This window comes from Artemia franciscana, chromosome 20 (genome assembly GCF_032884065.1).
Source record: "Artemia franciscana chromosome 20, ASM3288406v1, whole genome shotgun sequence".
NCBI lineage: Eukaryota > Metazoa > Arthropoda > Branchiopoda > Anostraca > Artemiidae > Artemia > Artemia franciscana.
In genome coordinates, this window is record NC_088882.1 from 37,126,178 (window position 1) to 37,149,918 (window position 23,741).

Consider the following 23,741-nt stretch of genomic DNA (forward strand, 5'->3'; position numbering starts at 1 on the left):
TGCTTTAAACCTTGGACCCTAGAAATCAAAGAGACATATTCAAACAAAATAAAATTATTTGGATAATTATAAATATGTTCCGATAGAGCCGACGTGAAATCTTCAGGTTTGGCATTTGCTTTAAAGACGATGAAATAGAATTATGATGTTGTAGTAATCCCATTTTTAAAATCTGGTTTGTACGTCCCATATAAAACCTTCCACAATTGCATAGGATTTTATAAACCCTACTTTGTTGCTCTATGGAATCCTTTTCGATCCTTTCCAAAATTTAAAAAACTAGCCAAAGTATTACTACGACTTAAAGCTACCTTTAAATCATTATTTTGTAAAATTCTTTGAAGTTTTTCACTGGGTCCTGGAACATATGGTAAAGAACAAAAAAAAATCTTTCTTTTCTTTTGTTTCTAGAATATGGTTAGAAAATTCTATAAATTTTTTCGTTCTTTTCGACAAAGTCTAGTCAATTAACCAACCCGGATACTGGTTACTTGTTAAGATTTATTTTAACGACAATAATTCCTCCTCTATGAATTTTCGAGAACAAATTCTAATATATATATATATATATATATATATATATATATATATATATATATATATATATATATATATATATATATATATATATATATATATATATATATATATGCACCGGGCCCCGGCACTCGGCACGCAAAAGTCCTGGCTCAAAAACTGAACCTTATGGGACACCAAACTCGTAATTAGACAATTGGCGGAGGATCCATGAAGATAACCTTTCCAAACAAATAGAGTTAAACCAAGCACTTTCATTTCCTCTTATATTATGATGAGACAGTTTAGACAGTAGAAGTTAGTGGGTTAACGAATTGAAAGCTTTTAGGACACAACTGCAACAGTAAGCTTTTAAAAATCTCTCTATGCCGTTTTAGTGCCCTGCTAGCAGCGACTAAGGAAAAAATAAAGGCCAAAAAGAGACGACAGATCGCTACATTCGATGAGAAAAGGTGATTTTCATTGTTGATGAAAATGGGGAGGGGGCAGTATTTCTCACATATAGAAGTTTTTGGCTTGGTACTCCAATTGTGCAGTTTTCATTTCGATTCAACGCCTTTTCGCGGGATTTCAGAATATTTTCCAGAATTCCCACAATTTATTTTTGCAACGAACTTTCATGATTAAAATTAGTCAAAATAATATTTACCAATCGTATATATCAGCTTGAAAATACGATTCTCCCTCAATAGAGATTTTTTTTTAGAACGCATTTTTAAGTTTAATGAAGCGAGATCAGTCCCAGTGACAGAATGTTTTCGATTGTGTCGATCCTTAATACAGAACTTTCATATAAAGACTAGAACTACCACAAAGAAAAAATAAGAAGAATAAAGTCTAAAGAAGATTAATAGACAAGAAGTCTTTAGAAAGAAGATTCACAAATTAATTAATGACATTTTGTTTATGGAAATTACTCCCAGCGAGTACCTTCACTCCTTTTTTAAGGCACGTACTTCGAGATGATAAAACTATAGACGTATTATTAAATAATACGTCGACGTATAACCATAAACATATATAAACCACAGACGCATTTTTAAAAATCCTTAAAAAGGGCTTATGCCAGATTTTGCCTCTCACCTCGACTATTTTGGCTTTTTCTACAAATAAACCAAAGCTTGATGCAAGCAACTATTTGATTTTGATTAAAAATTTATGGGTAAAACCTGAGACAGATTTCACCCTGCTTTTTTCTTCTTTTTTTTAGATTGTGTATTTTTCGCTTTATGTCTACTACAAGGGAAAGAGAGTGTGGGGTACTGTAACCATCTTCAATGTGGCAAAAAAAAAATTCTAAAAGCTCAATTGCTTTTAGAACGGTGAGTGCATAAGATAAAGACTATTTCTTCTAGCTTTTATTTTCGAGCTAAGCTTCCCTGTGTCCACAGATAAAAAAACGAAATGAAAACATTACCAAAGCATATGTTTATCTTGAAAGAGGCGACAAAAGGCAACGAAATAAGGCTTCCAAATAGGCCTATTGAGGAAACTATTACAGAAAAAGATAATAACATTATGATCCAAGCAGTTGAAAATTCAAAAATTCCAAGTATTGAACCAGGTTATCCAAGAGCCTAGCCGCCGAACTAGCCAAAATTGGTATAAAGGTAGAATGGTGAAATCGATGCCTTTTCGGCTACAACTGGCCCTTATTGACTAGAGCATCCTGTATAGTCAAATATTTTAAAGTTTCCATCCTCTTATAAAATCTCTTTTTGTAGAGTTCTATCCCTAGCAAACCGCTTTGACTGAAAGTGGTGTGCCTATTTCCCTTAGAATCATTTGCTTTTCGCCTCCCTCAAAAGACAATATTTTCCTTAATTCAATAATCGGTTTACATAAATTTTCTATTACGCCGGTAGATCAATTTATCACAGGAAAACTCTTTTAATTTTCGCAAGACTAGAGGGGAACACCTAAGCTTGGGATAATAAGGTCACTTTATTGATTTTTTTATTTCCCTTCCAAGATGAGACAAAGGGAACACCTTACTTTAAAATAAACTTTGCATAAAATCTCTTAAAGTTGGGCTAAGTTCGAGTCTACCAACTTTTATAAACTTATTCAATTTTAACAAAAGAAAAAAAGTTCGGAACTGAGAAAACCTTTCAATTTTGATCACACAATTTATCAAGGAATTCAAATCCATATTCAAGAGTTATATACAGGAAATTATTGAATGAAATAGTTGTCTGGACAAAAGAGACACGACCTTTTATTACCCGTAAAAGCGATAAGCCCCTTTCTCCGTCCCTATTCGAAGATGAGCGCAACCTCATAGCGGCATTGGAGTTAGCTTTCAACGAGTTTCAAACAGTTCGTGGTAACGAACTAGTAAGGAGCGACCCGGCTCAATAGTAACCAAAACTCTAAAAAATTGAATTTTGATATCAATAGCTACATCAAAAGAATCGCATTTTAATGCTGATTTTAAATATATAAGTTTCATCAAGTTTAGTCTTACCCATCAAAAGTTACGAGCCTGAAAAAAATTTGCCTTAATTAAGAAAACAGGGGGAAACACCCCCTAAAAGTCGTAGAATCTTAACGAAAATGACACCATCAGTATCAGAGAACCATACTGTAGAAGTTTCAAGCTCCTATCTACAAAAATGTGGAATTTTATATTTTTTGCCAGAAGACAAATCACGGGTGCGTGTTTATTTGTTTGTTTGTTTTTTCTTTCTTTTTTTTCCCAGGAATTGGAGGGCATCTAGGCCCCCTCCCACGCTCATTTTTTCCCTAAGTCAACGGATCAAAATTTTGATAGCCATTTTGTTCAACATAGTCGAAAACCATGCTAACTATGTCTTTGGGGATGTCTTACTCCCCCACAATCCCCTGGGGGAGGGGCTGCAAGTTACAAACTTTGACCAGTGTTTACATATAGCAATGGTTATTGGGAAGTGTACAGACGTTTTCAGGGGGATTTTATTTTGTTTGGGGGATGGGGCTGAGGGGAGGGGGCTATGTTGGAGGATCTTTCCTTGGAAGAATCTGTCATGGGGGAAGAAAAATTCAAGGAAAAAGGCGCATGATTTTCTAGCATTACTATGAGAAAACAATGAAAAATAAACATGAAAACGTTTTTTTCAAATGAAAGGAAGGAGTAGCATTGAAACTTAAAACGAACAGAGATTATTACGCATATGAGGGGTTCTAAAAATACTTTAGCATAAAGAGCGAGGTATTTAGGAGGAGATAAATACCTCGCTCTTTATGCTAAAGTATTTTTAGTAATTTCAATTATTTATTCTACGGCCTTTCTGATTCAGGGGTCATTCTTAAAGAATTGGGACAAAACTTAAGATTTAGTGTAAAGAGCGAGGTATTAAAGAGGATACAAACCCCCTCGTATACATAACAAAAATATAAGATTGTGAAAGTTTGTTACGTAAGTTGCTAATTTATAAGTTACGTATATTTTTTACTAATAAAAACGTTCGTTAAAAATTAAAAGTTCTAGTTGCCTTTTTAAGCAACCGAAAAATTGGAGGGCAACTAGGCCTCCTTCTCCACCCCTTATTTCTCAAAATCGTCTGATCAAAACTAAGAGAAAGCCATTTAGCCAAAAAAAGAATTAATATACAAATTTCATTTTAATAATGTATGTGCGGAGAGCCAAAACCAAACATGCATTAATTCAAAAACGTTCAGAAATTACATAAAAAAAAAACTAATTTTTTAGCTGAAAGTAAGGAGCGACATTAAAACTTAAAACGAACAGAAATTACTCCGTATATAAAATGGGTTGCCCCCTCCGCAATCCATCACTCTTTACACTAAAGTTTGACTCTTTGCCAAAATTCTACTTTTTAAAACAATTAAAAGCTTTAGCGTAAAGAGCGAGGGATTGCGGAGGAGACAACCCATTTTATATACGGAGTAATTTCTGTTCGTTTTAAGTTTTAATGTCGCTCCTTACTTTCAACAAAAAAATCAGTTTTTTTTATTTAATTTGAAACTAGGAATGGCACAAATTGACGTAAATATAACCAAGTAAACGAGACAGTATCCAACTGGATTTTGAGAAAGAGTAAAACTTTGAATAGATTGGATTGGAGGATAAGCGTGCTTAGCTGTGCCTGATGTGCTTGAATCAGGTGCGTACCCTGAGGGTTTTGAACCCATCAAGGGACCACTAGGTCCGTCTGGGAAAAACTCTTAATTCTTATAACTTGATCCAGGATCTATTTTTTGTTTGAAGTTGTGTAATTTTTCCTGTTTTGATTCAGGTGTCGTAGTACCGATTATTCTAGTGTAGTTCCAATTCAATAACAGAATGAGTATCCAATTTATTCAAATGAAAAACACTAAACAAACCTATGATTCTATAGAAAAAGATAATGCGTTTTTAATGGTCAGAAAAAACCATGCTGCCATCTACAATGCAAAAAAGGAACTGTGAAATATGAGTTATGAAACATGCATAGGGTGTATTCTGAAGCCTAATTATCAATAATAATCGTTTCAATTGCTTGTTAAGTGGCTTTCATACTATATACGTAATATTTTAAGCTAAGTGCTTAAGTTACGTTTTGTTAAGTATAACCTTTCATGCTTAAACAAATCTTATCAAAGGGTGATCATTAAAATAAAAAACATAAAATCACCAAAATAATATTCTGCAATCATCAAAATCATCTTTAGCAAACTATTTAAAACATAAAAATGTGAAATAAAGATGGGAGTCAAATCCTCATGAAGTATGAAAGGATTTCTTGAAAAAATGATTAATTCATTCTTAGAAATTATTAATTATACATCAAGTCTTTCGGTGCTATTTTCCACGCCGTAATAAAACCTTCCGTAACGTCAACTTCTATGTAAAGGTCAATTCTACTTGGAACGCTACGGCCGAAACTTGCCGAGTAATACAAACCCACTTAACGTTGCGCTAAGTCTTGTATTATGCTAGTGTAAAAGGTTCTAAGGCGTAGCGTGAGAGCACTGTAATTACCTTCATCCCAAAATCAAGGGAAAAACCATTGCAGCTTCTTGCGTAATCGAAATAAAAAATATGGATTAACATTTTTTTTATACTTGTAATACTAAAATATGATATTTGGCTACAGCAGCAATAAAAAATAAATAATTGTTTATATTTAAAACTAGTTTTGGAATACAGCTATAGAAATGAAGCATTTACATTAATAATCAGTCGCTGCTTTTTTCATTATGGCAAGAATTGGTGCTCAAACCGTCCTTTTCTGAAACCTAATGATTTACTGATATATAAAAATTAAATCTAAATTCAGCAGACTATTAACAACAAAAATTAAAACCACACTAATTAAAATCAATTAAAATTATATAATAGTCAATGACATAAAACTAATCAAGTAGTTCGTGATAATGCACTGTAAGGAAAGGGCGGGGGTAAGAAAATTAATTTAATTTTAATCAGCCTGATTAGCATTGATAACTGAAATCCTTCGGCGTCGGAAAAAGGATTGCAAGTCCAATCTATCCTCCATCCCAGTGGTTCTCAAACTTACTAAGACACTGTATCCTTTTTAACCCACAAAACGTTTTAGATACCCCTTCTCAGTTACCGGTAGCCACAGTTTGAGATCCATTGCTCTATTCTGCCACTTAAATCAGTTTAATATACCTTTGCATACAAGTGGCGTTTGAACTATTTTATCTTAGCAAACAACTGAAACCCAGTAATAATAAATATAATTATTAATTTTATCGTGATATTTTGAAAAAAATTGACTTGGTCCATATCATTTAAACTGTTAACTCCCTTTTTTTTCTCTTTTTGTAAATACTATCTTCACTTTTTATAGAATAGTTCCTTACATAAGACGTTCATTATTTCTTGTAAGCTTTTTTGTTTTATTTTTGTGTTGGCCGGACGCATACCCCCTAAAAATTTTTGTGTACCCCCCAAGGGGTACGCATACCACGGTTTGAGAGCCACTGCTCTATCCTGCCACTTAAATCAATTTAACAAACCTTTGCGTACAAGTGGCGTTTGAACTATTTTATTATTTTTACTGTTAACTCTCATCTTTTTTCTCTCTTTCTTTAAATACTAGTTATAGAATAGTTTCTTACATAAGACATTCATTATTTCTTGAAATTTATGTGCCAAGGTCTGAGAAACCAGTTCCATTGTCTAGTTATATTACTTTATTCCCTGTGGTAACATCATATAGGTGGAATAAATTATAACAATTTATTTACATCTCACTGAGACAGTAATTTCCTCATTTCAACAGCCTATTGTATTTAATTGCGTTATGCGATAGCTTAAAATACAAATTATTCATTATGGCTGCGGTCCCTGAATTTCAACCCTGAATAACCCTTGACTGTTCCAAGACCCAAAACGTACTTGGGTCGGATCGGATAGATAAATCGATTTATTCAAGAATTGAATAATATATTTAACATTAAAAGATAATACTTCACCATATCCCCCCCACACACAAGGCCACATGGCTGGGAGTATTACACAATAAAGTTAAGTCGGGACCTTCCTATATAAAAAAAAAGCCACCCTATCTAAGAGACCATGTTGAATATTTAAAGGAGCACACGTGTACGAAAAGCTGTATCTAGTGACCGTAAGAAGGAACCAAAATTAAAAAGAGAAATGATTATTTCAACATAATACTCAGAAGGAACTTGGGAACAAAAATAATAGATGTGCTTAAATAGTTTGAAGAATCAAGGATAACGAGAACAAAATCAGATTGTTAGAATTAGTTAAGAGAAAATTTTTACAACCATATAACTCATAAAAAATTTGAGAAATCACGAAATAAATTTTTAATGAAAATGTTATAGTTATACAGTTCCTCAGTTATAAAGACCTCAATATGCAATTATACAGTTTTTGGTAGTAGCCGGCTACAGCCCCCCCCCCTTATATTTAGCACAACCTAGTACATGATATTAAAAGAAGATAACTTCAAATAATTATACAATTTGGCTTTAAAGAAAGTAAAGAGCGGCATTAAAACTTAAAAACAGAGCGGTGGCTTAATGGAGGCAGTATCCCTCATATATAGAATAACTTCAGCCCGTTCTCAGATTTGACATCTCTCTTTACTTTCCCTCAAAGAAACTTTTTTTGTGATGTATCTTAAAACAAAATACATGTAATTAATTAATTACATGACTAATTAATTGATTAAATTAATGATTACAATAATTGATTACATTAATTAAATTAATTACAATAATAAATGATTACATTAATTGATTAATTTAAAACAAAATTAATTACAGCTGGTCCTTAAAAGCTTTAAGCGATGGAAAAGGGAATGTACGTCCCATAAATCTTAACTAATATAATTATTAAGTTTACTATGATATTACCGTGACTATGTCAAACTCATTTTTGCTATTAACGCATGTTTTTGCCTCCTGTTTTAGGAAATGTATTTGCTATCTTGACTTTTTATGAAATAGTTTCTTACACAAAGTCATCATTATTTCTTGCAGGCTACGTGACGAGCTCTGAGCAACGAGGTCGTGACGAGGTCTCCGTGGTAACATTAGAAAGAAAGAATAAACTATAACAATGTATTTTCCACCTTGGTGAGACAGATATTGTCTCTTCTTGTTTGAGCAGCCTATCCTGTTTGATTCCATTTTTTCCCTTTTTTTACGAGCAATAGCTAAAAAGGTGAGTTATTCCTTAGGGTTGTGTCCCAATTTCAATCCTGATTTACCTTGTACAACCATTGACCAGGAACTTAAATCGAGAGGAGGGTTCGTAGTCCCCCCTCCTGAATCAAAAATTTTCTTGAATTTCTAGGCCCTTATTTTTTAATAATGCTATACCCCAACATATTTCGGGGAGGCTATTAACCCTCCCGAAAAAAAATCCTAGGTATGCCTTCTCTTAACCGTGTCAATATCCAAAAATTTAATCGGCCCGGATTTCCTAAAGACTTAAAAATACTTTGGAAAGATCACTCAATCACCTTAATTCTAAGCCTTTCTATTATGAAGAATAACCAGAACTAAGCCCTTTATCGATGAGCAATCTTTAAAGCAGCAAATGTGCATTAAAAAGCAATCCATTGACCGTGGAAAGGAAAAAAATAGATAAAATAAATTATTTGAACACAATACTTAGAAGAATCTTGAGAAGAAAAATTTTAAATATTTTTAATACTTTGATAAACCAATGACAGTGAAAACACGATCTAAGTGTTTTAGATTACTCAAATGGACATGTCCACAATGACATAAATAATGTGATTTGTGAGACAATATATATATGGACATACTTTCTTCCATTCATTGGTTTCGTATGTGTTCTGGGTAATTGTAAAAATAGTTTATTAAGCTTCAACTTAAAACGAATAAATAACATACATTAAAAAGGATTCTAACCAAATGATTAGCCTCCACTCTAAGACCATCGCTTCTCTACAAAGTGACCGAGAAAAAAATAATACAATGGAGGCTTGTGGCCTTTACTACAGGCGACGGTAGGGGGTTGCCGCTAATGGGCTTAGTTCCAAGGATTAAATAGTTTGTCAATGATTTTTGTTTCCATTTTGAGTGTCGATAGATGATTTCATTTTCTCTGTCTGAAATAGTCAATTAATTAATTAAATTAAATTGTCAATGATTTTTGTTTCCATTTTGATGATGATTTTGATAAATGACTGAAAATAACATTAAAAAAAATAGTATTTTAAATCGATCAAATTTAATTACAAAGCACCTAAATTAAATTGATTAAACTAATTTTTCTGAGGGTGAATCGTATTTTTATTTTTATTTTTCATATTTTCCTTTATAAGTGAATTTATAACCCTATGTCTTTTCTATTAATTGTCAAATGACTTCCCTCCAAAGAGGAAATAAAAGTAAGTCTGGAGGAATTAGGAAATGGTCAAAAATTTCAATAATAGTTGAAGAGATGTACTTGATTTGCACCTTTCTGGGATCAAGAGATTTCTAAAAAAAAAAGTTTTTTAAAGTTCTAAACAATTGAGTAAACTTCAATTCAACGCAAAATTAAACGACTAGTCAGTGCAGAACATTGAAATCAATATTAAATATAGATGAGGGTAAATTAGAGTATATGTTCAAAGTTATCCCGCAAAAACAAAATATTTGCGGGTAACATGGAAGACTGCTGCCAATTTAAATTTATGGAATTAGAAAATTATTTAACCTGATAACCTAATAATTCGGCTTCTCAGATATAGAAAAAGGTTAGAGCTCACCCATTCGTCACCATCACCCATTCGTAAGTTAAATATACCTCATTTTTCTAATTTTCCTCTTCTTTCATCCCCCCCCAGATGGTCGAATTGAGGAAAACAACTTAATCAGGTCAATTCGTGAAGGTTCCTGGCATGCCTACTAATTTTCATCGTCCTAGCACACCTAGAAGCACCAAACTCGCCAAAGCACTGGACCCCCCCCCCTGCCTAGCTCACCCAAAGAGTGCGGATCCAGTACGGTTACGTCAATAACATATCTGCGACATTAACTTATTCTATCCATCAAGTTTCATACCGATCTTTCCAGTCTAAGCGTTTTCCAGGATTTCCAGTTTCTTCCTCCATTTCCCCCAAACATCTCGTGGGATTTAAAATAAGAGCTCTGAGACGTGATTTCCTTCTAAATATCAAATTTCATTAAGATCTGGTCACCCATTCTTAAGTTAAAAATACCTCTAATTTTTCTAATTTTTCCGATTAACACCCCTCCCCCGAACTCTCCCAAAGAGAGCGGATCTCTTCCTATTATGTCAATCACGTATCTAGAACTTGTGGTTATTCTTCCCATCAAGTTTCATCCAGATCTCTCCACTCAAACATTTCCAAATATTTCCGGTTTCCAAGATTTCTGTTTCCCCCTCCAATTTCAGATGTCCGCGGATCCAATTCGAATTGAAAATGGAGCATCCGAGACAGAAGATCTTTCTATATATTAAGTATCATTAAGATCCAGTCATCTATTCGTAAGATAAAGATACCTCAATTTTCTCCTTTTCCAAGATTTCCGGTTTTCCCCTCAAACTCCCCCCAATGTCACCATATCTGATCGGGATTAAAAAGAGAGCTCTGAATCACAAGATCGTTCTAAATATTAAATTTCATTAAGATCTGATTATCCGTTCGTAAGTTACAAATACCTAATTTTTTCTAATTTTTCGAATTACCCTCCCCCCTCCCCCAACTCCCCCAAAAGAGGGGATCCGGTCCAGTTACGTCAGTCACGTATCTTGGACTTGTGCTTTTCCTTCCAACCTAGTTTCATCCTAATCTTTCCAATCTAAGCCTTTTCCAAGATTTCTAGTCCCTCCCCCCAATGACATGAGATCCGGTTGGATATAAAATAAGAGATCTGAGTTACGAAATCCTTCGAAAAATGAAATGTCATTCATTAAATAAGAAATTTCTGTTTTTCGAATTGCCCCCTCCCCCAACTCCCCCAAAGAGAGGGGATCCGGTAAAGCAGATGAAAATTTACTAGATGTTTTCCAGAGAAATTGCCTACGGATTGTTCTGGGTACCCGGCTGACTGACCGTATTTCAAACAGTAGGTTGTACGAAAAGTGTGGTTCAATCCCGCTTTCTGGGGCTATAATGAAAGAAAGGTTGAGATGGCTAGGCCACGTTCTACGGATGAAGGATGACAGATTACCGAAGATTGTCCTTTTTGGCCAACCGTCTGGGGCTACACGGAAAGCAGGTCGTCCTTGTCTGGGTTGGGAGGATGTCATAAATAAGGATTTAAAGGAAATGGGAACTTCCTGGGAGGGTGTAAAGAGGGAGGCTTTAAATAGATTAGGTTGGAGGAGGAGCGTGCGTAGCTGTGTTGGCCTCAGGCGGCTTGGTGCTGCAGTGAGTTGTTAGTAGTAGTAGTAGTAGTATGTCAGTCACGTATCTTGGACTTATGCTTATCCTTGGGAACTTCGAGAGAACTTTGTTCTCTACCATATGTTCCAGGTTTGAGTGGAAAACTTAAAAGAATTTTACAAAATAATGGCTTAAAGATAGCTTTAAGAGCTAGTAATACTTTGGCTAGTTTTTTTTTAAATTCTGGAAAGGATCGGACTACCGTAGAGCAACAAAGTGGGGTTTATAAAATTCCATGTACTAGTGGAAGCTCTTATGTGGGACGTACTAACCAGAATATAAAAACGAGATTGCTACAACATCATAATTCTATATCATCATCTTTAAAGCAAAATACCATACCTGAAGATTTCACGTCGGCCCTCTCGGAACATATCTTTAATTTCCCAAATCATTTTATTTTGTTTGAAAATGTTTCTTTGATTTCTAGGGATCAAGGTTTAAAACAAATTTTCAGGGAAACAATCAAATTTAAAAAAATTCTATACAAGAATAATTCCATAAATAGAGATACAGGTGAATTTGGATTGAATTCATTTTATGATAATTTACTGACGTAATATACAGTAAATTTCACTTCACCTAAAAGCTATGACCTCTGTTCACCTGATATGTCAGATAAATCTAATGAACCGGAACCGAAAAGGTCAAAGAGATTTGCCTCCGCTGTTGCATTGAAAAAAAAAAACAAGAGCAATAAACTATATGTAAATAGTTTATTAGGTATAAATTTTGTTTATATTTATTCATGTCTTTTAGTTTTACTGCTGATGATGAACACTGTATATGTGTTCGAAATATCCAGTTAAATAATTTTATATCTATTCACAGTCAATAAAAAGGTATCATCCCTATTTTGAACTGTTTTACTTTCGTCATGGAAAGGCAGTGTGGTCTTCGAAGTTATCTACTCATTTTTTCTAATTTTCCCCACTCCCCCCCCCCCATATGGTCAAATCGAGGAAAAGATTTGAACTATTAAAACGATTTGGAAACTATTTCTAATTTAATGTGGTCTGGTCCCTGATATGCCAGCCAAATTTCATCGTCCTAACTTATCTGGAAGCGCCTAAACTGGCCAAACCGGAGCAGACAGACAGACAAACAGGCAGAATTTATGATTGCTATTTGTCACTTGGTTAATACCAAGTGCCATAAAAGCAAAAGCTAATAGCTCATATGGCACTTTTGACGAGGTAGAAATACCAAAGAGCCAAGAGCTCATATGGTATGAGCTCTAGCCAAATCCTAAGAAGCAATAGATTGCTTTAAAGGAAAATCAGAGGCTTAATGCCGGTCGGGATTTCAAATAAGAGCTTTGAGTCATGATGTCCTTCTAAATATCAAAATGCATTAAGATCCGATCACCCACTCGTAAGTTAAAAATACCTCAATTTTTCTTATTTCTCCTCTCTCTTCAGCCCCCCAGATGGTCGAATCGGGGAAAACGACTTTATCAAGTCAATTTGTGCAGCTCCCTGACACACCTACCAATTTTCATCGTCCTAGCACGTCCAGAAGCACCAAACTCGCCAAAGCACTGAACCCCACCACCTAACTCCACCAAAGAGAGCGGATCCATTCCGGTTAGTCAAAAACATATCTACGACATTTATAAGCGTTTTCCAAGATTTCCGGTTTCCCCTCCAACTCCCCCCACTGTCAAAAGATCTGGTCAGGATTTTAAATAAGAGCTCTGAGACATGAGTCCCTTCTAAATATCAAATTTCATTAAGATCCGGTCACCCGTTCTTAAGTAAAAATACCTCAATTTTTTCTAATTTTTCCAAATTAACAATCCCCAGCTCCCTCAAAGAGAAAGGATCCGTACAAACTATGTCAATCTCGTATCTAAAACTTGTGCTTATTCTTCCCATCAAGTTTCATCCCGATCTCTCCAATCTAAGGATTTTCCAATATTTCTGATTTCCAAAATTTTCTGTTTCCCCCCTCCAACCCTATATGTCTCCGGATCCGATTCGAATTGAAAAAAGATCATCTGAGACATAAGTTTTTCCCACCAAGTTTCATCCCGATCTCTCAACTCTAAGCGTTTTCCGAGATTTTAGGTTCTCCCCCTCAATTCCCCCCCAACGTCACCGGATCCAGTCAGGATCTAAAATAAGAGCTCTGAGACACGATCACTCCTTCTTAAGTTAAAAATACCTCATTTTTTCTAATTTTCAGAATTAACCACCACCACCACCCCCCCCCCCCTCTTCAACTCCAGAGCAGATCCGTTCTGGTTATGTCAATCACGTATCTAGGACTTCTGCTTATTTTTCCCACCAAGTTTCATCCCGATTCCTCTATTCTAATCGTTTTCAAAGATTTTAGGTCCCCCCAACTCCCCCCAATTTCAGCGGATCTGGTGAGGATTTAAAATAAGAGCTCTGAGACACGATATTCTTCCAAACATAAAATTTCATTAATATCCCATCACCCGTTCGTAAGTTAAAAATGCTTCATTTTTTCTATTTTTCCAAATTAACCGACCCCCCACTCCCCCCCCCAGACGGTTAAATCGCGAAAACGACTAATTTCAATTTAATCTGGTCCGGTCCCTGATACGCCTGCCAAATTTCGTGGTCCTAGCTTACCTGGAAGTGCCTAAAGTAGCAAAACCGGGACAGACAGACCGACAGAATTTGCGATTGCTATATGTCACTTGGTTAATACCAAGTGCCACAAAAAGGGTAACTTACTTTTAGCACTTGGATCGCCCAAATTCACTTGTGAATAAAAAGCTAAGATTTCGTCTTAACCTGTCTGCAAGAATTACCAACTGATTAAGATATATCATCCATCGACAATTTAGTAACAAGTACGGTCGAATAATTCTACTGTTGTCCGAAAGAGAGATTTCATTGTTCGTTAATGATTTTGTTCAAATTTATACCTAACGTTGAAAGTAGCAGGCGCCAAATTTTAATAAAGAAAACGTGTATGAAAATCAGCCAAATACAAATGAAAAACGCAAGCCACTTAATATACACAAGGTAAATAGAATACTTATTACTTATACACAAGGCACTTGGGCTTTTTTATTATTGTCAATTAGTGCTACAAAAAACTCCCAAGTCAGTTATAGAACATTCCAACTGAAGCGTGGTAGAGAAAGTAATACAGCATTCCCTCAATTATCTATTGTAATTTTGACATTGTTTATATATATATATATATATATATATATATATATATATATATATATATATATATATATATATATATATTATAATTTATTATTCTCTATTTTTCCATTTTATTTGTTGTAGTTATTACCATTATCAATATATTAATTATTTACTCAATTACATACAAATTTGATTGTTTCTGTTACTGTAGTCTTCTAAAGAAAAACGTAAGAAATGTAAATGTTTCCCTGAACTAAAGCACTAAAACCACGAAGACTGGTGGTGTCCAACTGAAGAGCGTAATTTGAATAACGTGATTTATTTTATTATTTTTTTTGCTCTTTAATTTACAGTTTACTTTTATTTCCATTGATTGGAATATCGCCTTGTAAAAATACTTTTTATAACTTTTTTGGTTACTCGTAAGTTTTATTTTTATTATTTTTTTTTACTGTTTTTATTACTATTAAATCATTACTTTTTTGTATTTACTCTTTTTCGGTTATTATTTGGTTATACACAGTTAACAACAATTTGCTTATCATTGGCTATCCTTTCACTTATACCTGAAAAAAAATTTATATATGAGCTCCCCCGCTCTCCTAGCATCTGTGTGGTCTTTATCATACATTATTATTCCAGAGATATTCAATGCCTTCCTCTATCTCCCCTACTCTCTGAGACTGGGCGCAACGGGACTCAATCTCCACGAACAGTTTTTCCTAAAAGTTTACAGTTGATGTTTCAAACCCCCTCCCAGAAAACTTTACCATCCCCTCCCATAAAGACTTGACTAGATTAATACCTATGCTTGCGTCCGTATTATTGAAAACAGATAAAAGATTCCATATGTATGTGTCCAGGCCCTCAAGAATGTTCCAATGTTCCCAATTTTCTCTCGTATCTTTCCATGATCTCTATCTTAGTCACCCACTTTCGCAGTTTTGGTGTACCTTACCCCTTCAACCACCCCCACAAAATAAAATCCTGTGTACGTAGTCCTGACAATTTCTTCCCGAGATTGCCAGTAAGTGCTATTACTTTTTATTTCTCGAAATTTTCTTCATGATAAGTATCAAAACCAGACTAATTGATTCCGCTAGATTTGGTATGGAAACTTAGTTAGGAATATCCGTGAAAAATGATATTGCATTGAAAGGGTTTTGGTAATAAAGGGGGGCCATTAATCAAACTCTGTGGTGAATTTTTCACGGCCCATTTCAAGGAATGGATAGGGTTACAAGGAAGCAGAACGAAGTGATTATTTACATAAAAAAATAAAGCTTAGACAACTGACAGAGTTTACGATAAAAAACATAAGATTGACAAAGGCACAAACACATACAAGTTCGTGTCATAGGAGGGGGGGGGGGGAATTTCCCTGATGATTATAGCAAAAAAAATGCCCCTATTTTCAATCTTCCCAGAGAGAGGAGTTTTTAAGAACAGCCTCATTGAGAGGTTAGAGCATATTTTCCAGGAAGTTTCAAGGTTCAAGATAATTATTATTGTTAATATCATTATATATTGATATTATTATACATTAATATTCTTATTATTAATATTTATTATTAATACCATATTTATATAACATATTAAGTTCCCGACAGAGAGAAAACTCGACTGAGTCGGGGACAAAAAAAAAACACTTAACACATAGGTCTAAAGTAATCGTACTTCTACTAATATTCCACTGTTCTAGATACGTGATTGACATAATAGGAAGAGATCCGCTCTCTTTGGGAGAGTTCGGGGGAGGGGTGTTAACTTATATAAATTTAAACCAAAATCTTTAGTTTTATAGTTCAAAATACTCTCAAAATAAATTACTGAACAATAGGTAACAAACCTTTCCAAACTCCTCAGGCCACCAAAAAAAAAACAAGTTTCGAAATTTGGGAGGGAGCAATTTTAAGCCACTATTTTTGTTCATTTAGAACTTTTGATCCTGTCCTATTTTTCAAAACTACTGACTAAGTTTGAGCAGTTTTATAAGAGTTTGTCCGTAAAATTTCTAGTTTACCACTTAGCTTCATCCAAAAATATATACAAGATAAAGCTTTGTACTATGTAAGTGCTATATCAAAGGTAGAAACAAACAGTGTGAGTTACTTAGAAGAGCGGAAACTGAAGCTAGTGTCAACAAAAAGCTATAAACACAATCTAAAATATAGCGAGGCATGGCATTTTTTCAAGTTCACTAATGGTTTTTTTGTCAGCAACTGTGATCAAAAGCTTATCAGAACTCTAATTCTATCAATTACACTAATCAAGTTAATTATTTTCATTATTACACAGAGAAAAATGCCAAGTGTCACCAAAAGCTAGATGGCGTTGTTCTTTTTGTCGACTCTAGTGCCGTAAGTTACCCATACTCTTTGGGTAGACGACCGGAACTACAACTTAATAAAGTCACCCTATATATAGTCATTGTCGGGAAATTTGTCCACTAAACAGAAATATACATATATATTTTTAATTGTACTTTATAACAGAAATTAAAAATTAAATCAAATTCAAGCTACAAGGGGCTATCTATCCTTGGATTAAAAATTAAGGTACGTCAATCACGAAAAAATTTAAGAATTATTTTTAGTTGAGGGAGAGAAATTTGAAAAAACAGCAGATTTCGCAAATAAAATGGGAGTAAAACAAAATAATTATATTGCATGCATAATTTATAGATAATTATATTAGTCAAAATAATTATACAATATATATATATATATATATATATATATATATATATATATATATATATATATATATATATATATATATATATATATATATATATATATATATATATATATATATATATATATATATATATATATATATATATATATATATGTATATATATATAATAAATAATAGGATAAGAAGAATTACCTTTCTATTCAGTAGAAGGGAGAGCAAAATATATTTCTTCAGGGCATCGGCCATTATTTGTGATAAATGTTTAGCAGGGGTGGTAATGACCACTTCAAAACAAAATAATGCATCGAGAAACTTCTTTAAAGCGCAAAATACCAATCCTGAATAGTGGAAGTAGAGAAGATAATACTTGGGGTCGAACTTGTCTCTCTGAAAAAAGAAAGAAATGTCAAAAATAAACTAATTTAGAATATGTGTCTTAATTTTATACAAGTTAGTCTAACGATTTGAAAAAACCTTGTGATAAATTTGTCCTTTTATCCTTCTTATTTTGATTTTATCTCTGAACTGAGCTGACCTTAAAACGCCTAGATTTAATTTTAAACACCCCAATGCGCCCCAGTCAAACTTCCCATTCATCACCTTCACAGGCAAAGACCGAGAAAGTGATAGTAGATGAACTCCCTTGGCACCATGAACTGGTTCTCCAAGGACCTTGACTTCCTTTTACTATATTTCATTTTTCCTGACTATATAAAGTGTTGATTCATTCAGTTGGACGAGATGTTTCATCGTTAGATGTTTTAATGTGATGCGGTATTTTCAAAATCACTTCCCGAGCTTCAGCGTTGGCTGACCATCACAAAACAAAGGGCCCGTTTGCAGGGATAGACTATCATCGACAGCTGTTAAAAATTTGTGTTAGGAGTATAAAACCTGACTGAAAAGACAGTAAAATTTTACGTTCCTTTTGTCGGAGAGCTGGTCAGTTAAAGCTGGTGACGCCCAGGGAATTCCCAAAGCAGCTAAATTGCTCAGGCAAGAATTATTCTGAGCTGATTTTAAGCGTTTTCCCTAGCAGATATTCAACACAATTTTTAGGGACTGTCCTGTCCTGAATTTTAAAAACAAATTTTGCCCCATTAAATAAAAAAAGATAAATCAAGCTTTCTGATGATGCAAAGTTTAATTGAAGCTGAATATCTCCATCGCCAGCACAAAACCCGAGAAGTTGAACCAATTTTGGAAAAATATTTGCAGGGTTTTAGTTTGTGTGATTTATTTGGATAGCTTATCCAAGTTCTGCAAGTTATGGCAAGGCCTCCCAATCAATTTTAAATAGTTTGGCTACATAAACTAGAAACAATTGGAATGAGCGAGGCAGGATGATCCATTACAGTACTGTATCAGTTTACAAATTAATTTTTACAAAACCCTCGAAATTAAACTCCACAACATCTCATGAATTTTCTTTATTCCAAGTTTTCGAAAAACCGTCCTAGAACACTCCAGCTTTTTCTGCTTTGATCAACTTGACCTGTCGACGCCGGATAAGAGGTCAAGTTTTTGAGGTGAATGTTTTTATATGTACCTTACTTATGTTGTTTAAAATCTAGTTTTGTTTAAGAATAGTTTAGTGTTGATTTTCAGAGAGAAAAGTTACTCCAGCAGCCACCATTCGTGCAACCGCAACATTCTAGCAACCGCAAATCACGCAGATTTGTCAAAAAAAACCTTATTTCCCTACCACTTAAACTCGCGGTCCAAATACAAGTGTTTTTTTTTCTGGTATCCTATTTTTTCAATGTTGAAAAGACCTAGAAAGGCTTTAACTGTTTTTCAGACGAGATGCTAGCACTGTCACAACCCCACAATAAACCCCACAATAAACTGTCACAACCCCACAATAAACTGTCACAACCCCACAATAAACCCCACAACAAACCACAATAAACTTTTCCGTTGGCACTTTTCCTAGTATCTGTACATTGATCAATAAATTTCTTGTTAATATTTCCTTGGTCAGTAAAATGGACCTACAATAACAAGATTGAAACACAGTGTTAGCACTGTGTTTCTACAATAAGAAATAGTGGGCGAAGACAACCCCAACCCCACAACAAACGTTTAGATGTCTTCCAAACGATCTCGGATTATCTCTTTTCTGTTTGTTAACCAGATTTTTCTACTGTCCTGAATGAAAGAAATGGACTACCCAGATTTTAATTCTTTTACTTCACAATCACAATAAACCGACGGTATACCACCTTCAAAAATTGTGCAGATTTTGTTGTACGCCATGCGTGGTGTAAGTGTGCCAAGCCTGCACAATCAGGGTCTTGCGGTATGGAAAACCTCAGAAAGCGAAATTTTGATACTCAAAGGGCTCGTGATGCTGGCACTTTTCCTAGTATTTATACATTGATCAATATATTTCCTGTCAATATTTCCTTGGTCAATGAAATAGACCTAAAATAACAGGATTGAAATACAGTGCTAGCACTGTGTTTCTACTGTAAGAAATAATGGGCGAAAACAACCCTACAATAAACCGAAGGTACACTACCTTCAAAAATTGTACAAATTTTGGTGTACGCCATGCGTGATGTAAGTGTGCCAAGCCTGCTGCGGTATGTAGTCATTGTATCAAAGCGTGATTCAAAGCACGAAACGCGTTCCCGTGCAAGTGGATCTCTAAGAAGTCTGGCAGGTGGCGGACTGGGCAGCCCCTCATAATAAACTCGACCATTCAAATCAACTGGGGATGTCTTCCAAACCCACTCAGATTATCTCCTTTCTGTCTATTAACCAGATATTTCTAATAAATGAAAGAAATAGACTTGCCCAGATTTTAATTTTTTTTTATTTTAGAATTAAATTCAAAAATAATCAAACTAAACTTTAGCTGAATCAGAATTCCTCCTGTTGGTAGCAAAATCTTGACTTTTATTTAACTTTAATAACAATTCTACACGAGCAAAATTCTAAATAAGACCCAGGCGAGAACACTTCAAGAATAAATCACGCCGATTGTCCCAGCGGGATTTTGAATCTAGTCAATCTTTTTAATGGAGATGTATCCTTCAACAGGATGGTCCCCAAAGCTAAGAGTTGCTCTTCCCTTTCTTTAGCTAGCTTTTAAAAGATGAAAAGAAAAAAAAAGAAGCTAAACAAAACAAAAAGAAAAAAAAGATGAATATGATTTGCAAGAGCTAGAAAGGATTTTTTGTGCCAGCAAAATAACAAATAAAATATTAAAGCCTCAAGAAATCTCAGCCCGTCTTTCATGTTACAGGATAGTATATGATCAAATAAAAAAGGAGTAATATTTGAGTGTTAATATATATATATATATATATATATATATATATATATATATATATATATATATATATATATATATATATATATATATATATAGGATCCACGAAGTGGCGGGACTGTTTGAAATTTATCAAAAAATTTTATGCCACAAAGCGGCAACCTAATAGCTTTAGCATACATTATCTATTGGAAATCACATAAATCTGTGGTTTTAGAAGGTAATGTTGCGCCATGAAGCGTCAAAACGTTTTTCCTCTTGGTAAGGAAAATACCAAACGTCTGCCAAGAACTGTTTTTCGTGAAATTCTTATTGAGTTTCCAGAAAATAGAAGGACATCAAAAGAATTGTATATGTATTATAAGAAGAATATAAAGTAATGGCTGTTGTTATTACTGTTACAAATGTTCTGCCACGAACTTACAAATTACGTAAAACTTCTCTTCAGATAGTACTTTTTTATTACTCATTAAGTTAACCCTCACGATTCCTATCATTATTTTTAAAGTTTCGGATTACGTGCAAGTTTGGTATAAAATTTGGAATGTTTCAAAATTGTGTTAAGAGCATTTAAAATTATTTAATCATTCTAGCAACCAAGTTTATTGTCAGTTACTAATCAAATTTTTTTCGTCCAGAGCATGTTTGGAGCCAGAAGGCGGGGGAGGGAGGGGGGTTACGGCCCCTCACTAGATCCATCAATGGCCTTCTTTGTACAATATGATGTAGCTTAATTATCATGCGCATTTCTAGGATTCCCTATTTGGAAAAAGGGAGGGGTGTATTTTTTTTTTTATTTGATTCTTTACATTCAGTCCTCGTTTAAGCTGTCTTGGCATGATTAGCTTCGCTGTCTAAGAAAATTGTCCTTACCTAGGGTTTCAGAGGTAGCTAACATAATTTTATAATGTCAGTAGTATCCCTTACACAAATCCAAATAAAGCCCTACCCCAATGTACTTTTGGAAATTACCAGCCCCTTGTATCCACCTATACTCCAAGCAGGGCCATATCCTAATGTATTATTGGAGTTAATAACCCTTCGTATCCCTTATACAAAACCTGATAGAGCCCCATTCCGGTGTGCTATTGGAGTTGCTAGCCCCTTGTATCCACCTATACTCTAAGAAGAGCCATAATATTTTTTAGAAACATCGCTTGCAAGGTTTATTTTCCCGGTGAAAACAATAAAAAAGATACCATGACAGCCCGTACCACTGCGTTATCTCAGCTTCTACTTATGGATAAATTTGAATGCCAAATATTTAACCAAAGTCATGGACGGCATTATTGTTAACTAAAGTTATAGATGACGAAATGTTTTCTTTTCCAAAAAAAAATTTTTTGCTTCTAAGCATTTTTTTTCCCCATTGATTTTATAGAATTTATGTCTAGTGTAGGAATCGAACAGGAAACCCCCAAGGTAAAAGAACGACATGTTACTCGACTGAGCCACCAAGTCACTGATGATATTATGTTCTTAGAAACACATTATAGGAAATCAAGGTATTCTTTATAGACGCTAGCCAACTGCTATTAAGCGTCAACATATCGTAACAAATTAATTGTCCAATCTATTTCTCAATTGCAGTTGGACATGTGGTAAAAGCTATCGGTGATTTGCTTCTGGGCGCCTGTTTTTGGCATCATTCCGAGAATAGGTAAAGTAAAGTAATATGAAGTGCTTTCGGGACAGACATTGGCTATTCTTTTCAGGTGAATGAAACTTGTTTCGATCTAACAAGAGCTAAGAGCTCATATGGCACTTGTGACGAGGCAAGAAGGGCTAAGAACCAAGAGCTCATATGGTATGAGCTCTAGCAAAATTCTATGAATCAATAGATTGATTTAAAAGGAAAATCAGAGGCTTAATGCCGGTCAGGATTTAAAATAAAGCTCTGAGTCACGATGTCCTTCTAAATATCGAAATTCATTAAGATCCGATCACCCACTCGTAAGTTGTAAATACCTCATTTTTTTCTAATTTTTCCTTTCCCTTTAGCCCCCCAGATGGTCGAATCTGGGAAAACGACTTTATCAAGTCAATTTGTGCAGCTCCCTGACACGCCTACCAATTTTCATCGTCCTAGCAAGTCCAGAAGCACCAAACTCGCCAAATCACTGAACCCCTAACCCCAACTCCCCCAAAGAGAGCGAATCCAGCACGGTTACGTCAATCACGTATCAAGGACAGTTGCTTATTCTATCCACCAAGCTTCATCCCGATTCCTCCACTCCAAGTGTTTTCCATGATTTCCCCCTCCAACTCCCCCCAATGTCAAAAGATCTGGTCGGGATTTGAAATAAGAGCTCTGAGACATGAATTCCTTCTAAATATCAAATTTCATTAAGATCCGACTACCTATTCGTAAGATAAAAATACCCCAATTTTCACGTTTTCCAAGAATTCCGGTTTCCCCCTCCAACTCCCCCCAATGTCACAGGATCTGGTCGGAATTTAAAATTAGAGCTTTAAAGCGCAAAACCCTTCTAAATATCAAATTTCATTAAGATCTGGTCACCCTTTCGTAAGTTACAAATACCTAAATTTTCAAAATTACCTCCCCACCCTAACTCCACCAAAGAGAGCAGATCCGGTCCGGTTATGTCAGTCACGTATCTTAGACAGGTTTTTATTCTTCCATTCAGTTTCATCCTGATCTCTACACTTTAAGTATTTTCTAAGATTTCCGGTCCCCCTAACTGCCCCCCCCCGTATGACGCTGGATCCGGTTGAGATTTAAAAGAAGAGATCTGAGTTACGAGGTCCTTCTAAATATGAAGTTTCATGAAGATCCGATCACTCCTTCGTAAATATGTCATTTTTTCTAATTTTTCAGAATTAACCCCCCCCCCAAATAGAGCGGATATGTTCCAATTATTTAAATCACGTATCTAAGATTTCTGATTGTTTTTCCTACCAATTTTCATCCCGATCCCTCTAATCTAAGCGTTTTCCATGATTTTAGGTTCCCCCACCCCAAACTCCCCCCCAATGTCACCAGATCCGGTCGGTATTTAAAATAAGAGCTTTGAGACACGATTTCCTTCTAAATATCAAATTTCATTGAGATCCGATCACCCATTCGTAAGTTAAATATACCTCATTTTTTCTAATTTTTCAGAATTAAACAGCTCCCCCCTCCCCAGCTACCCCAAAGACAGCGGATCCGCTCCGGTTATGTCAATCATGTATCTAGGACGTGTGCTTATTTTTCAACTAAGTTTCATCCCGATC

The 23,741-nt window shown here is 34.7% G+C and overlaps 1 protein-coding gene across 1 annotated transcript in view; it reads right to left on the reverse strand.

Annotated features, from left to right (window-relative positions):
• Positions 1–23,741, reverse strand: part of LOC136040204 (COP9 signalosome complex subunit 3-like) — a 254,721-nt gene that overhangs the window by 176,660 nt on the left and 54,320 nt on the right. Inside the window, exon 4 of the mRNA XM_065724362.1 lies at positions 17,417–17,611. Coding sequence (XP_065580434.1) covers positions 17,417–17,611 — 195 coding nt within the window. The remainder of the gene's footprint in view (positions 1–17,416; positions 17,612–23,741) is intronic.